The following is a 16384-nucleotide window of genomic DNA, read 5'->3' as shown; positions in this document are numbered from 1 at the left end:
GGACCACATCTATATCTGGAGCAGGGTTTTGTGATGCTGTTGTCAATCTACCAAATCCAGCACCACAGAAGAAAAATTCAGACTATGCCTCTCCCTTCTTCCAAGTTATGCTTGAATTAAAAATGATAACAAAATGCCGAAAGGCATCTCTAGACTACGCCGGAGCTTTCGAAAGTGAAAGTAATTAAGACATGGCTTTTTCGGCAAACCCCCTTTTGTCGAAAAGCCACGTAACCTCCATTTTTAAGAAAGAGCGGCTTTTTGATGAAGGGGGTGGCTTGCCGAAAAAGCCATGTCTTAATTACTTTCACTTTCGAAAGCTCCGCTTTTAAAAGCGTGATTGGAAGAAGATATGCAAATTCCTGTAGTCTAGATATGCCCAAAGTGACTGTCTTAAGCAAGTAGAGACCTGAGCAAGGGACAATCAGAATATGAACCCTGCCGTTGAGTTCAACATAAAGAGTATTCTGTGCCAGTGATCAGCCTTAACAACCATTGAATACTAGGGTTTTTCAATGATCATACTTAGCCAATTATATTCTGACCATATGTGACCAATTATATTCTGACCTCTAATCCTGATGTGTCCCCAGAAGCTGAAGACAGCCATTTATTGTAGGGGTGCCATATAGAGGTTCAGGATCAGCTCAAACCACTTTTATGGTTTGCTTTGCATTTTTAAAAATCACAGCAGCAAACACTTTAAAAAGTAACACTTCCAGAAAAAGGCAGGCTCAGCAGAATGGGTAACATTTCTAAGTCTGCATGGGAGGAGGAAGAGGCATATCAATTTGAAAAGCCTGAAATTAGATTCCCAAATTCATATTCAGGCATCTACCTAAATGGGGGGGTTTTCACGATTGCTAAGCATGCTCCAATCAACTTCCAGGGAAAGTCCATGACCAGTAGCTCCTATGTGCTACTGTGATACATATGCGAAATAACCAAGGACTGGCTCTCTGTTCAAACTCCTGCTATGGAACTAGGGGAAAAAAAAATACAAGATTTGACATTGGATGAGTTTAGGGAGGGTAAAAGGCACTGGACTGACAGCCACAGAAAAAGATATTATTTATTTAGGCACAGAACAAGAACAAGGACAACAGCCTCCCCATCCAACCTTATTTTTCCTAAAAACACTTCAAACAAGGGTTTGTCCCATTTAAATAACATCTGACTATCTTTTTGGGAGGTTTGGGAGATGTAATTGCAAACTTTTTAAAGTATTTTCAAACTACTCACCCATTGAACGGTAACCTTGCTTGGGTCTGGATATTAGATGTCCCAGTAAAACCAGTGTTGCTTGCTATCGATACGTATGATGACTGCTGTAGCTAACAAAACACAAAGTTAATGTATGTTCTGAAGCGTCTACAATTTTATACAATGGGCTTTTTAGCACTCAGTTTTTAGTAAGTATCAGCCGTGTTAGTCTGGATCTGCAAAAGCGACAAGGAGTCCTGTAGCACCTTTAGACTAACAGATGTATTGGAGCATAAGCTTTCGTGGGTCTTCTGATGAAGTGGGTCTTTGCCCACGAAAGCTTATGCTCCAATACATCTGTTAGTCTAAAGGTGCTACAGGACTCCTTGTCGCTTGTGTAGTTTTTAGTAAGTATTTCTGAAACTGCTATATGCCTCATGATCTCTCATAAGAGCATAAGAACGGCCACACTGATCAGACCAAAGTTCCATCTAGCCCAGTATCCTGTCTTCTGACAGTGGCCAATTCCAGATGCCCCAGAGGGAATGAACAGAACAGATGATCATCAAGTGATCCATCTCCGGTCTTCCATTGCCAGCTTCTGGCAAACAGAGGCCAGGAACACCATTCCTGACCATTCTTCTAATCCATGTTTATGAATGGTTTGAAAGTCTCTGAAACTCACAAGAGCTAAGTAGTTCAAGGGTTACTCTGTATACAGCAGAAGTGTCCTGGTCATTTTACACTATGTTTTTGTCCATTCTCTCTTAGAATCTTTGGAGTGCATAATTTTTAGGCCACTTACATTATGTAATAACTTTCAGTTAGACACATGCTAAATATCGTGTATATCGACTATCTACAAGAATGCCTGCACCCGCCAGGTGAAAGCAAGGAATTACAAATGGACTGACCCCCTACAATCAGTTCCATTTTCTTTCTTTACAGAGTGGATCTTGGTGCCTGATGACTGCATTCAGGGCTGTCCTAACCAATACTCAACACGTGCAGCTATAGAGGGCCCCTGAAATCTGGCTGCTGTGTATGGGTCTCCCGACGCCTTCTCCTTGGCCAGCCCTCAACGGGCAGGCTCTGCGCCAGCTCCTGCGGCCCACCCCATCCCCTGGCCTGGATTCCACTCACCAGGCAGTGGCGAGCAACATGAGCATGGGGTGGGCTCAGGAAGAGCAGAGGGCGCCTGTAGAGCGGGCAGCTGGAGAGAAGTGTCAGTTTCCCCATAAAAGTGCCCTTTCCTCCAGCAGGCTGCGTGGCCACCCTGATCCTCTAGCCTGCGCTCACGCTTGCTGCCACTCATGCCTTCCACTTGTTTCCCTGAGGCTGCCAGTTGAGCCTCCCACCCTGCCCAGGGTTGCCATTTCTCCTGACCAGACTCCATTTGCTACAATGGCATCTGGTCTGTGGGAACTTGCAACCAATCATACTCCTGCCCCCCCCCCAACTTCTGCCTCCCCAGCTACTCTTCGTCCCTCCTCCTTCCCCCCCCCCCTTCCTCTGCACAATGGCCACTCCCAGGTGCTAGGCTGTGTAGAGCACCTGCATTGTTAGGGACAGTGCTGACTACACCTGTGCTGCAAGGGATGAATCAGAGTAAAGTCACCTGAGTCACTGAAGCAACCAGCAAGGTCATAATCCATTCAGAATCAACTTAAACAAGAATAAGAAACCAGGGCTGATTTGCACTCTCTGACTGTGGTACTATTACCTGTTAACCTGCATACCTTCTTGTTTCCTGACACGATGAGATAGGGGGAGGAAACAAGCAGCAATATCTATGGACCCAAGACCTTCTCTTAGCAAGTACACACGACCAGAAGGGTCTTCATACATAGCTCATCAGAATCCCCCACGTGGCTCAGCTTTGTAGTTTTTTTACTCGTTTACTCAGTTACTTTTATTTTTGTGCAATAGGCCACATTTTCACGAGAGTTCAGCTGCAAACAGTTCTTTTTAGGCATCTAAAGAGACCAGATTTTTTGAAGTGCTCGGCAGCCAGCAAGCTGTTTGTGTGACGAGCAATTCTGAACAACCTCACCACTTCAGTCAGATGCCTAAAGATATAAGGAGCTTTTAAAAAAAAATGTGGCCCCATCTGAGAGTGCTGTACACTTCAGAAAATCTATTGCCTTTCTATCATTGCTTCTTTCTACCAAGGACAAAGATCTTTTTGTGTCATTTTCATCCTGGCATCTGTGTCATAGTGTGTTGTTCCAGATCTTTTTTACCTTGACAGGGAAGGTCACTGTTAGAATAATTATACAAATGGTCTACCAATTGTATGCAGAGTGCTAACACAAATCCCTATACATGTTGCTCGGCTTTTTTAATCTTAAATCATGGATTTAATGCCCATTCCTTTTCACTCTGATTCTTGACTAAGTTTTGGGAAAGGACAAGCCCAGCCCTAACCTGAAGGAAAAACATCAATATGAAAGTAGGATGCCTCCTACAATAACTTCTGTAATTTCATCATTTACCCCGTGCTATCACCATACCTGAGTAACGTATTGCGCTGGAAGAACTGCATAGCCTACATTTCCTGTGCCTGGTGCAGGTGCCAACACAGTGCCGGGTGGGAGGTTAGTGAGGTTTGGCTGTATCTGCGGCAGCGGAGTAGCTGGCATAATAAGTCTCTGTTGTGGCTGACTAGTAGTAACTATCTGTGAATTTGGGTTGATTGGTTTTGGCACCACCTGGAAAGAGGAGAAACCCTTATGAAGTTGTCAACATACTGTACATTAAAAAAAATAAAATTATGAAAACAAGAATCCATGCAGAACAATTTAAATAATTTACCTCCAGAGTACCAAAGTTGACATGTTTGCCAGCTGAAATAAGACTAGAATACGGATTTCATGTTAAACTCACCTGTTTGACTGTCTGAGCTGGAACTATTGGGACAGACATCCGCACTGGAGTTGCATTTACAACTACTGGCTTAGCTGGTTAAAAGAAACAATATCACATGTCACATTATATGTGCGCATTTAGAAAGGGTCTCTAAAATTTAATGCTTGACGTATTTGTCACTTTCACATACAAGAGTAACTTTATTTCTGTGTATGTAAGATAGTAGGATTTCTTGATTTTTTAAAAGTATCTTGGTTATGCTTGTAACATTTTATTTCAGATGCATACTGTTTATTTTATTTACTGTTGTTCTTGTTGTTTTTACATTTTAACCTGTGCACTGAGAGTGGGCTCAATTTGTGAAGTGATTATATTACAGATTTTGCTAGTAGCTTTTGGAAAATAGAGCTAATGATGCTATGTGCTGGAAAAATGGTACTGCAAGCAATTACCAGCAGATTCTCTAGATCTCTCTCACTTAGATTCTAGTCCTTAAACCCTGACACACATGGGAAGCACCAATGAACCACAACAGTTACCCATGTGCATAAAAAAAAAGTGTGGTTTGCAGGATTAGGCCCTAGACCAAAAAATCCTAAGAAACTAGTGTTACTATAAGGAACAAAATAATTTTAAAATGCGATTAACTCTTCACTATTTATGCTGGTTGTCCAAGTGGAAAGAAAGAAATGCAAAAATTAACTGAAAACAGACTAGTCAGTTTTATTTCTGGTTCTATTTCACTTTCCATTGTGTTAGCTAATTTACCATATTTCATTAGCTTTAGTCTGAACTAAACAATTAGAGGATTTTACTTTTTATTAAAATATAAACAGTAGACTAGAATAGTTCCAGAGAAACAATTTAAAATAAATGTATGGCAACTGCTCAAAATAGTTGTCTTAAAATTTGTTAAAAGTTTGTTTTCACAAAACCTAAATTTAGGGTCAAATTGTGTCTTTCATTTCCTCCTTAAAACAAGATACTTTAGCCAGCTTTTTTTTCTCCCCTAATTTTGCTCACCAACTCATTCCCTTCTCCTTCAATTTATGCCAACATACTGTTGAATAAATATTCAGTATTGCCACTTAAACTGCATGTATTTTAAGACCAACAGTTCTCATCAAGTCCATGTGCTGAGCTCTTCTTGGCATTAATGAGTACACTATGTAAATATGCAAAGGGGAGAACAGACATTAAAATCTTCAGTTTGCTACTGTCCTGGAATGGACCACCATCAGAAAATGCATAGTAAAAAACAAGGGATACTTCGCTCTCATACTGGGCAAACATTAATTAATCCTTACAACATCCCAGAGAGGCATGTATGACATTTCACATTAGGACATAAGGCAAGGACAGGCTATCAGTCGTGTAACAATCAACCACAAACAGATGAGTGACTGACATTCTCCCCTGGGAACAACAGCATATCAGAAACCTCAGTCTCTATGGCAGTGGTTCTCAAACTTTTTGGCCAGTGGCCCACTTGGCTCAATGCCGACCTCTCCGTGGACCCCCAATTGGCTAATGGAAACTCGTTGTTAATTAGATAATTATGTCCGAGCCAGTTTGCTAGTGCTGCAGGCTGGGGAGAACGGTTAATTTAACCAGTAAGAAAGGAAATATTAAATTACTGACCAGATTCAGCACTTTATCTTTCTCATGTTAGTTTATCAAACTTCATTTTAAATAGAATATTAATTTATGTCCGACACAAAAGTTTTCAATGTTTTCTTTATTTATGACAGGCCGAGGAACTTTTTTTGGATCGGGGTCCACTGACCAAGAGAAAAATCAACTGGGAAAATCGCACAAGTGAGAAGTAAAAAAAAAAACTTCCAACCCTCGCTGGTGCGGCCCTCAACGGAGACACCTCTTTCCTCTGGCACTCCAGCCCCACAGGGCGAAGGGAAGGGACAGAGAGGATTGAGGTTCAGGACTTCCCCTGGACCAGATTTATTCTACTGGGGTTCCGGGGTTAATGGATTTTGTGCCCCCCCCCCCCCAGGCTCTGGGGTGGGGACAAAAATGAGGGGTTCATTGGCTGGGACACGGCTGTCAGTGAGTGCGATAGGGATCTGGGTGCAGGATCTGGGCGGGAGGTGGAGTGCTGGAGGGGCAGGGTGCGAGGTCTGGGTGGAAGGTGGTGTGCAGAAGCAGGTTGGGAGTAGGGTGTCTGGACCGCGGAGAGGGAGGGCAAGAGCAAAGGAAGGTGCAGTGTGTGGTCAGGAGGGAAGGTGCACGAACAAGAGTAGGTTCAGGAGCAGGGTGGGGGGTAGGGTGTTTGGCCAGGGGAGAGGGCGCAGGAGCAGGTGGGGGGCGTGGGGTCTGGGCATGAGGGGGTTGGGGGCACTTACTTGCTTTTGTGCCCCATGCTACTCCGAGGAATTGTGTCCCAGGCACAGCCCCCTGCTGCTCCCATTGGTCGCAACTCCAGCCAATGGGAGCAGCAGGGAAAGCCTCCAGCCAGCACATCCATGCACTGCTTTTCTCCTAGCTGGGGGAAGGTGAGAAGCAGGAGCTGTGTGGAGCTGCTTCTGGCTCTGCTTCTTCCCCACAAGCTGGATCTGGCAGGGAGGCACGGAGATCCCTCCTGAGGGAAGCCAGCACTGGAGCTCCAACGTCATGGGTGGGAGAGGGCGCGAGGATGGAGTGCCAGTGCGGGGCTCCCTGCTGTGGTGACAGGGATGGAGAGAGGAGGGAAAGGGGGGGCTGAGCTCGATCTGCAGACCACCTGGAAGGCACCACCTGGATGGCAGTTTGAGAACCACTGCTCTAGGGAATAAGGGTTCGACATTGGACCATTTCCAATTGCACCCTGGAGTTGGTACTGGGATACAGAAACTTTCAAAGCCAGGGGCATGGTACAAAACTAGCTGGGGCCAGAGATTTATATCAGCTGACAGTTATTTACCCTTTGTGATGGGTTTTATATTTTTAAGTGTTTAATAAACTAAAATTAGACAAAACAGTGTATGAATTGACACCACTGACCTTGCTGAAGAGGCTGTGTGTTGGTAGTAGGATTCTGACTGGCAGATTGGGTTGAACTGTTGGCTGTTGTGGCCGTGACAAGTCTGACATAGTGGAATTTGCTTCCAGGTACCTGAATTTGCTGAACATTGGGGGCTGTTGCCAAGGGAATTATGGTCTTAAACTGAGACGTACTCATTCCTCCAACAGTGATGGTCTGTACTGCTGACTTCACAGCCTGTTGAACAACACAGGCAGAAAAAAGTTACCTGACAGTGGTACCAAAGTGTCACCATTTCTATCCCTATATTTGTCAGTGAACAATTAACCCTCCCAATACCTCTCTGAAGCATATCACACTATTATCAAATGAAAATCTGAGGCACAGCAAGATTAAACCCCCAGACCACAGAGGAAGACAGTAACAGGGCCAAAGGAGGTGGGTCCCAGTCTCAATCCATTATACTGGACTCCCAAATAAACTAGCATAATTTAAATCAGCAAAACCAACTGTCCTCAAGCAATGCCAAATTAAAAAAAAAACCTATACAACAGGCAGTTTGAGAAAGAGCTTTTCCCAAATTATTGTGAATAAAAAACAATATCAATGTAACGATTTTTCAGTCTGTGGATCTCCCACATGCTCACTGTCACGCCACCACAATATGTAGAGCATCTCGTTCCACATGTCAGTATAAGAAGCCTACTGTCACCAAGCAGCCTCCAACAGGAAATGGAAATGAGGCTGTAAACCTTTAGGCTTTGAAGTGGTGATCTGGCTAAGGACAAAAAGGAAGCAACAAGAAGTACCGAGAACAAGGTAAACAAGTTCAAAGCCAGAAATATCACTGGCAGAAGCCACAGGGGGAAAAAAAATTAAAAAGGGGAGAGGAAGCGGGAAAGGAATTTGGTAAGCAGCATGCATGTGAAATCTGAAATCTCAGTCGAGAACAACAGTACATTCAGAACAGGGGTGGGGGCTGCTGACTGGACGGGGAGAGGAGCAGCCCCTGGGCCTTACGTTCCCCACCCTGATATAGAACATGTAAGACTTCATTATTTCAGGCTTTTCCCAAACTACAAACTGAGAAGAGAGCATGTATTTATTTTAAATATACAATTTACTGCTCACAACTTTACCAGCTTCCCCACCTCTCAACTCCCCTGGTTTCCTTCTCTTCTCACATCCAGGCTCTTACAAAATTTGTTGCTTCTCCCTCCATAACATTTCTAAAATCTGCTCTTTCCTCTTCAGTCCCACTTTCAAAATTTTGATTCACATCATGACCTGTCTTGTTTAGATGGGCTATTTCTATTTCTTTTTCAGCCTGTCTGCTTACTCCCTCTTCATCTTTCAACTGAGCAGGAGCAAAGTCCAGATCTACTTATTCTAATGAAAGAATAAACCCACTCAACTGATTTATTTTGTCTTGTAACCTTAATTATCAAGAGCAATTCATCTGCAATCATAGCGATAGGTAAGGTGCTGTTATCATAGGCCAATGTGAGCAGAGAATTTCCTCTCCTTTCAGGGCAAACCAGTGTCAGAGAACAACTTTGCTGCTATCTGAAATATAAAGTGTGTTCTTCAAAGGGTCTGATCCAAAGCTCACAGAAGACAGTGGAATGCCTCTCATTGTTTCCGTGATCTCTAGATCTGATCCTGAAAGTTATAATATTCAGGTGACTTAATTATAGGTCCACTGATTGCTTGTATCCAACGAATAACTGACAGTTCATTAAACAAATGTTTAAAAAGGAAGCAGGATTTCATCTGAGAATGAGTTCTAGGTGTATTTAAGCCCCATAAACAACAATTCATATGATCAAATATATATGCAATGGAGAGACAAACAGTGAAGACCAGCCTGAATTACTGGTAGCTCAGGGAGCCAGAACTATGGGTGACCGTTACCCCTCTGTTTTAGCAAAAACAACACTTGCTGCCTTCCATTGGAGTCAGCTCCAAATTTGCACAAGCTCATGGTGGCTGCTTGGCTACTCCCTGTGTGGATAGAATGGACTTGAACCCACAACCCTGGGCAGCAGAGGCTGATGTCTTCTCCAGTAGGCCACTGGAGGACCCACTATCAACTGATATCCTCCCTATCCTTGTTTGTTAGCTAATAATCTCCTCCAAAACTGTGAACTTTTACTTTGCCTAGCAGATGACATTTTATGCACCCTCATCCAAAAGCCCCCAAAAGCATGTTTCTTCGCAATATCCAACCCATCAATGGATGCCCACTGAAATTACCATCCAAGGAGTCACCCTTTAGTAGTACAACACTAAGAAGTACTTACACGTATCCCAGAATAAGTTTATTAACAAAGAACAGAGATTTAAGCGATCCTAAGCAAAGCTAATAGAAACAGATGTGAAAAAGGCCCAGAGGGGTATCCATGTTAGTCTGTAACTTTAAAAACAAAGAGTAGTCCTGTGACGCGTGCGCGCATGCGCGCGCGCGCACACACACACGCACACACACACACACACACACACACACACACACACACACACCCCCCCCCCAAAAAAAATGATGATAAAATGAGAACTTAACTCTGGCAAATTAATCTTATCTAAAACAGCCTCTCACCTAAAACTTTTCCTGTAGTTTACTAGCATTCAGTTATACCAGGAGCCAGATTTCCAAGCTTCCCCTACACCCTACAAGGGACCTCACTAAATGGATAAGCATCATGTCTCCCCCTGCTCCCCTTTTTTTAATAGGCCCTTTCACCTCTGAAATGTATCCTTTCAAGCATCCCTCCTGGGTTCCCCCTCCCATTTGTCCTTTAGGGTGTAGACGCCATGCTGTCTATATTGATATTCAGTTAATTTGCTTTTCCTATTACCTCAGTATGCAAATGTAATCCCCACTGTCTTTGGCTAAATCTGCTTCATTTACATCAGAGACGGCAAGATAATAATCTTCCCTTCCTGTCTAGCAGAAAACCCTTTTTTTCTTTGATTCCAGACTTGGTTTAAAGCAGATCGGAAAGTATCCACAATTTTCCTATAGCGTTAATACATACATTTCACTTCTAATATTCTAGTCATTAATATTGTCTTCATATGTGACTATATTACAAGGATACCTTGCACACCATTCTTTATAGATAAATGCTATACACAGGAATGCTTTAGGTGGAGTGAGTTTTCAGGCCTGGTAGGAGTTGCTGTTACATGACAATGAACCAATTGCCAATTGACCCTAGGAGCCTCTCAGTGTCTCAAGTATATTCAACACACAAGTTTATGCATAAGGCTGAAAGCTGTCCCCTTCAACAACAGAAGTTGGTCTAATAAAAGATATTACCTGATCCATCTTGTCTCTATTATCCTGGGACCACATGGTTACAACAGTACATGCAACATGTTTCTGGACAGTTACAAGACACCTTGGAAAAAGTTGATAGGCTCAATTAAGTGTGATTTCATGTCATGTTAATTGCAACACAATTAACAGACTATTAACAAACACAATTAACAAGCCTATTCTATTGTACAATTAACAAGCCTATTGTTCTATTGTATACAAAGGAATCTATACAAGGATGAGACACCTGTGAATTTACTAGGCATTACAAAATATACGAGTGCCTGATAGCCCATGCTATTGCATAGATGTCAGTGGTAATGCTACATATCTAAAGCCAACAACGGCTGGGAACTAAAAAATGTGGAGAGTACCAGACAGCAGATTCCAGTGGTGACTGAACCTGGTGATATTCTAAACAAAACGAGTTCTACACCACGCTTACACTTGTTTCCATCGCCTTGCACTGACTCTCACATTCCAAGCTTCAGAGTAAGAGAGTACCAATCCTTTATTATTTAGATAACTCATTCACAAGTCACTACAGTTTAACTGCCATACCAGAATAGCAATCAATGTAGCTAATGGCAGGATCTTGAATAAAGATCAAGCCATTTTGTTTCCATAAGCAAAACAACATTTGCTGGTCAGCTACTAATGACACAAATGCAGAAGATCAATACTCTGAGGTCAGGCAATTAGAACGTATGACCATATTTTAATCCTTTTTATTAAGCAGCACAAACATTTTGCTAGACTGAACTACAGTGAGGGCCTCATGCGGGATGCCCCTAAGCAGACAATTTTCTGCAAGATCAGCAACCAAGTTTACAGCTAAATGAATAATGTAACTGAGCAGAAGCAGAAGTCATTAAGTTCAGCATATATTGCCATTTCATATTTTAGCAACACAGACTTACTGGCAAATTTAAACACCAACATGAAAAGGCTATTTTCAGAGCAAAGAGAAGCAAAAATGGAGACTCAGTTCTTACCCATCTCTTCTGCTTTCCAGCTAACTAAAAATGTTCCAGTAAGTGTCTAAAAGTGATATTTTCTACACTGCACAGCTGAATGGCTCTGTCAGACTCATTCAGAAGAGGCTGGTTTTCCTTACAGAAGGAAGATATTCCCAGGCTATAAAAGATTAAGTTAATATTCTGGCTCTTGATAAGACCCGAAGGAAGGTTTCTCCCCAGAAAGCACCAGCATTACATCCAATATACCGAATATCACACTGCAAAAATTTTACTGGGAATTATGAACCACAAGACAATGCCAGTACACGTGTTCTGTTGTGGCTGACCACAACAATCCTTCCCACATAAGAAACCCCAAGCCTATGCTATACAACCAATATATGGTGTGAAACAAAAGTCTTCGGAAGACAGTCTACAAACAGATGTTAGCCTGACACAAACACCACAGTCCTTCCTGAACAGAATATAGACAAAGCATTTACAAATCCTTGAAGAGAAAGATATGGGCCCTTAACTCATGCTTCGGTAGCAACTTTATTAGGCAATGTATTTGGAAAAAGTATGTAACCATAGCTATTTGATGGATACTTTGATTCATCTCAGGCAAAGCAATCATTTTCACATGTACTGTACTCATCCGATGAAGTGGGTTTTACTCACGAAAGCTCCTGATCTAATATATTTGTTAGTCTCTAAGGTACTACAGGACTGCTCGCTGTTTTATTGTCACACTAAGTTTCCCTATGATGTATTGTGCTATTGGAATATATAGCTACTAAGCTGCACTGAAGAGACTGTCTTTCTCTGTTTGCAGTGTTGCTGCAACCACACTAGTCCTCCAAAGATATCAGCGAGACTGGATGGGTGAGGGAATATTGTTTACTAGACCAGTTTCTACTGAAACAAAATACAGGACTATGTAGCACTTTAAAGACTAACAAGATGGTTTATTAGGTGATAAGCTTTCGTGGGCCAGACCCACTTCCTCAGATCAAATAGTGGAAGAAAATTGTCACAACCATATATACAAAAGGATACAATTTAAAAAAATGAACACATATGAAAAGAACAAATCACATTTCAGAACAGAAGGGGGATACGGGGGGGGGGAGAGGAAGGAAGGTAAGTGTCTGTGAATTAATGATATTAGAGGTGGGGAAAGTTAGATGTCTGTGAGCTAATGGTATTAGAGGTGATAATTAGGGAAGCTATCCTGGTAATGGGTAAGATAGTTGGGGTCTTTGTTCAATCCGCCCCCCCCGGAGAGTGTTGAATTTTAACATGAATGACAGTTCAGAGGATTCCCTTTCAAGTGCAGATGTAAAAGGTCTTTGTAGAAGAACGCAAGTTGAGATCCTGAAGCTTCTCCACCAAGCATTTATAAATCTCAACTACCCACCCGGAGAAATAAGAAAGCAAATTGAAAGAGCCAGACGAATACCTAGAAACCATCTACTTCAAGACAGACCCAAGAAAACCAACAATAGAACACCACCTGTCATCACCTACAACCCCCAACTTAAACCTGGCCAACACATTATCAATAAACTACATCCTATACTGGAACAGGATACCATACTCCAAGAGGCTCTGGGAGACAGACCCATAGTCTCCTATAGACAACCAGCTAACCTCAAGATGATTCTTACCAACAACCACAGGACATCATACACTAATACCAACCCTGGTACCTTCCCTTGCAACAAACCCCGTTGCCAGCTTTGTCCACATATTCATTCTGCTGATACCATTATTGGACCTAACCAAGTGAGTTATAAGATCAAGAACATATATTCCTGCGCATCCAGAAATATAATTTATGCTATCATGTGCCGAAAGTGTCCGTCTGCTATGTACATTGGACAAACGTCTCAGACACTTCGCCAAAGGATTAATGCCCACAAAACAGATATTAGACAGGATCACAAAGAAAAAACAGTTTCTTGCCATTTCAACCAGAAAGGACACTGTCTCAACGACTTAACCACCTGCGTTCTTCTACAAAGACCTTTTACATCTGCACTTGAAAGGGAATCCTCTGAACTGTCATTCATGTTAAAATTCGACACTCTCCGGGGGGGGGGGGGGGCGGATTGAACAAAGACCCCTACTATCTTACCCATTACCAGGATAGCTTCCCCAATTATCACCACTAATACCATTAGTTCACAGACATCTAACTTTCCCCATCTCTAATATCATTAATTCACAGACACTTACCTTCCTTCCTCCCCCCCCCCCGCATCTCCCTTCTGTTCTGAAATTTGATTTGTCCTTTTCATGTGTGTTCATTTTTTTAAATTGTATCCTTTTGTATATATGGTTGTGACAATTTTCTTCCACTATTTGATCTGAGGAAGTGGGTCTGGCCCACGAAAGCTCATCACCTAATAAACCATCTTGTTAGTCTTTAAAGTGCTACACAGTCCTGTTTTTTGTGTCAACTTCACCAGACTAACACGGCTACATTTCTATCAGTTTCTACTGATGAGACACAAGCTTACACAGAACTCTTTTTCAGATCTGGAAAAGGTACTCGGAGTGTCACAGCAAAACAGACAGTGGAACATTTTGTTTAACACAAATAATTAACAGGGGACAATGGGTCAGCATTTACATTGTGCTCCCTTGTCAGCAACAAGGTTACAGATTTACAATGATGTTATCCCTTAACCTCCCATTCTGTCCTACGACTGCAGAGATGGTTACCAGCCTCATCACCTTGAAAGATCTCAGAGTGGGTTTACTACTTATGATAAACAATCTGTTCCAGCACAAATTTAGCTCCAACCCTGAGAACTTTGACCAGTCCTGAAGACGACCTTGTGTAGCTCAAAAACTTGTCTCTTTTACCAACTTAAGCTGGTCCAATAAAAGACACATTGGTCATTCTTGGTAGAGAAATAACCTTGGGGGAGAGAGATTACACTAAAAGAAACAATTTTTTTAAGCCAAGCCAGAATGTTTATTGGGGTTGTGTTGTCTCATTTTCTTGTCCATCTTCAACAACGCATGGTGCTTCTTACTGTAAGGATAATGATGAAGCGTTTGAGATAAAGTTTAAAAGGGAAGAAATGAAGAGGAAAGCACTCAACAGAGGCCTTGGTGATGTCTTGTTATAAGCCAACAGCTCTCAAGATAGATAAGCTGAGCCACTCAGTGTTAGTTCCGGATGTCCCAAGGCATCAAGTCTCTATTATGCACCAGAAGCTTATATTAGCTCTAGCTTTTGGGCTACCAAACAAATAGATACTGTTTGGCAATTCCTTATTACCATACATAACATAAAAGAGTATCATCTGGCAAATGTATAGCTGTTTGGGAAGATACTTAATTCTTTTCTACAACATACTCTCAAACACGAACAGTTGACCACTCTCCCTATTTCCAGCCCTGATTCCTTTTGTGAGCCACATATTTGTTCACTGAAAGAAGGGGGTAGTGCTGCATGCAGAAAAAAAATATTAGTAAGAGTTTACTTCACCAGATGTTAGACTCCACTTCTGGTTTTAAACTATGAAAAAAATTCTGCTCTAGTTTCACGAGAGTCTTGAAGAGCAAGACTTTATTTCCATTGTTCCCAGTACTTGGGAACTGCAATATGTGTGGAACAGAATATGCAAAATGAGAGACCTGCTGTATTTTGACCAAATTTTCTCAGTGAAAACAGTGTAGCAGCCTTAACTTTCTCTACTTGTGTTCGTTTGTCTCTTTTTGCTTGCATAAATTGAGAAAGGTATTCTGCTGATTAATTCAATTTACTCAACACCAGACTTCTTTGTACTCCATACTAAAATAAGATGCAAAGCAGGTATCATCTGCCTAATAATGCTCAACTAGCACAATGATGAGAACAACACCTAGACAGATAAATGAGTGAACCTTGGCAAAATTGCTGTGGACTGAAGCTATAGGCTTCTGCAATACACAGCCTAAAACTTGGTATGAATTTATCTTTCTTATGGGCCCAGTTCTGCAGGCTCTTTGGGCACAGAACTCCCATTGAGTTCGACAGGAGTTTCTGTGGAAAGCAGTTGTACAGTCAGCACCTGTAGTGAGGCAACTTGATAGTATGTTAGTCCCAAGTAAAATTAAATAAATATTAAACACAGAGGATAAGAAATAGGCACTGAATCAGTTTGTGATGAGAGGAAACCTACATCTCCCAAAAGGATCAAATAGCTGAAAAGGGTGCAGAGTAAGGCTGATTTTGAACATTATACAGCTTTTCCGCTCACAACAAAATGTGGAAGTGGCATGTTTTAAAACACAGCCTCTCTTATCATATTGTATTTGGCATCCTGAAAACCCTGATTTCATTGTTCCCAGATTGGCCTGCTCCAAGACTTCTGTATTTGTGGAATACATCACAATTTGAAAGAAGAAACAATTCTGTGTAAGGCTCTACCATTTCTTTATAGATTGGGCCTTGATATGTGGAAAGCAGAGTGCCCACAATCTCCCAGGAAAAATGCAAAAGCTCTGATATTCACGCCTCAAATTCTGAGCTCTCCCTCAACTCCAAGCATCTAGAGAAGGTGCCACAGAAGTACCTCAGAATAGAAAATGATTTGCAGAATATCCTAATATTGCTGTGTTTACTTTTATTTATCCATATTTCAGTTCTTTTCCTTTTGAGGAGACAAAATAATGCCACATATGTGCAGTTCTAACAGGCAGGAAAATAGCCTAAAACAAATGCAGTCAAACCAAAGAGAGAGAAGAGCTTTCAACAGTTAACCAGTAAAACAAGTTTAGAGCCCTTTTTATATACTGATGGATTTAGCATCTGCTCTTCTCCTATTTAAGAAGCAGCTGATGCACTATTCAACTCCCTAGCTTTGATAAGTCATTGTCCAACTGCTTGGCTTCCCTCTGCACACCTAGTAATCTCAGATTTAATAGCATGCAGTTTGGCTCTGGGTACGAAGACTGCCTGTTCCATGGGATTATGCTTCTGGTGCCTGGCAGGCCCCATGAACAAGAAAACCCTGTGGCAGCTGAGTACCCTCAGTGTAGAAATTGTAGCTCCATGGA

General features: G+C 42.0%; 1 protein-coding gene across 5 annotated transcripts in view; it reads right to left on the bottom strand.

Annotated features, from left to right (window-relative positions):
• LIN54 (lin-54 DREAM MuvB core complex component) overlaps positions 1 to 16384 on the bottom strand; it is an 80196-nt gene that overhangs the window by 9366 nt on the left and 54446 nt on the right. For 4 of the 5 annotated variants that reach the window (XM_075929499.2, XM_075929502.2, XM_075929498.2 and 1 more), the window contains 4 exons: positions 7069 to 7285; positions 4090 to 4163; positions 3717 to 3914; positions 1243 to 1334 (listed from right to left, as the gene is read on the bottom strand). In XM_075929499.2, the coding sequence (XP_075785614.2) occupies positions 1243 to 1334; positions 3717 to 3914; positions 4090 to 4163; positions 7069 to 7285 (581 nt within the window). The remainder of the gene's footprint in view (positions 1 to 1242; positions 1335 to 3716; positions 3915 to 4089; positions 4164 to 7068; positions 7286 to 16384) is intronic. The other variant, XM_075929501.2, reaches the window with a different exon arrangement.

Source organism: Pelodiscus sinensis, chromosome 4 (assembly GCF_052426305.1).
Source record: "Pelodiscus sinensis isolate ZL-2025 chromosome 4, ASM5242630v1, whole genome shotgun sequence".
In the NCBI taxonomy this organism is placed as follows: Eukaryota; Metazoa; Chordata; order Testudines; family Trionychidae; genus Pelodiscus; species Pelodiscus sinensis.
The sequence above is the reverse complement of the archived record's forward strand: the minus strand, read 5'-3'. Positions and strand labels throughout refer to the sequence as shown.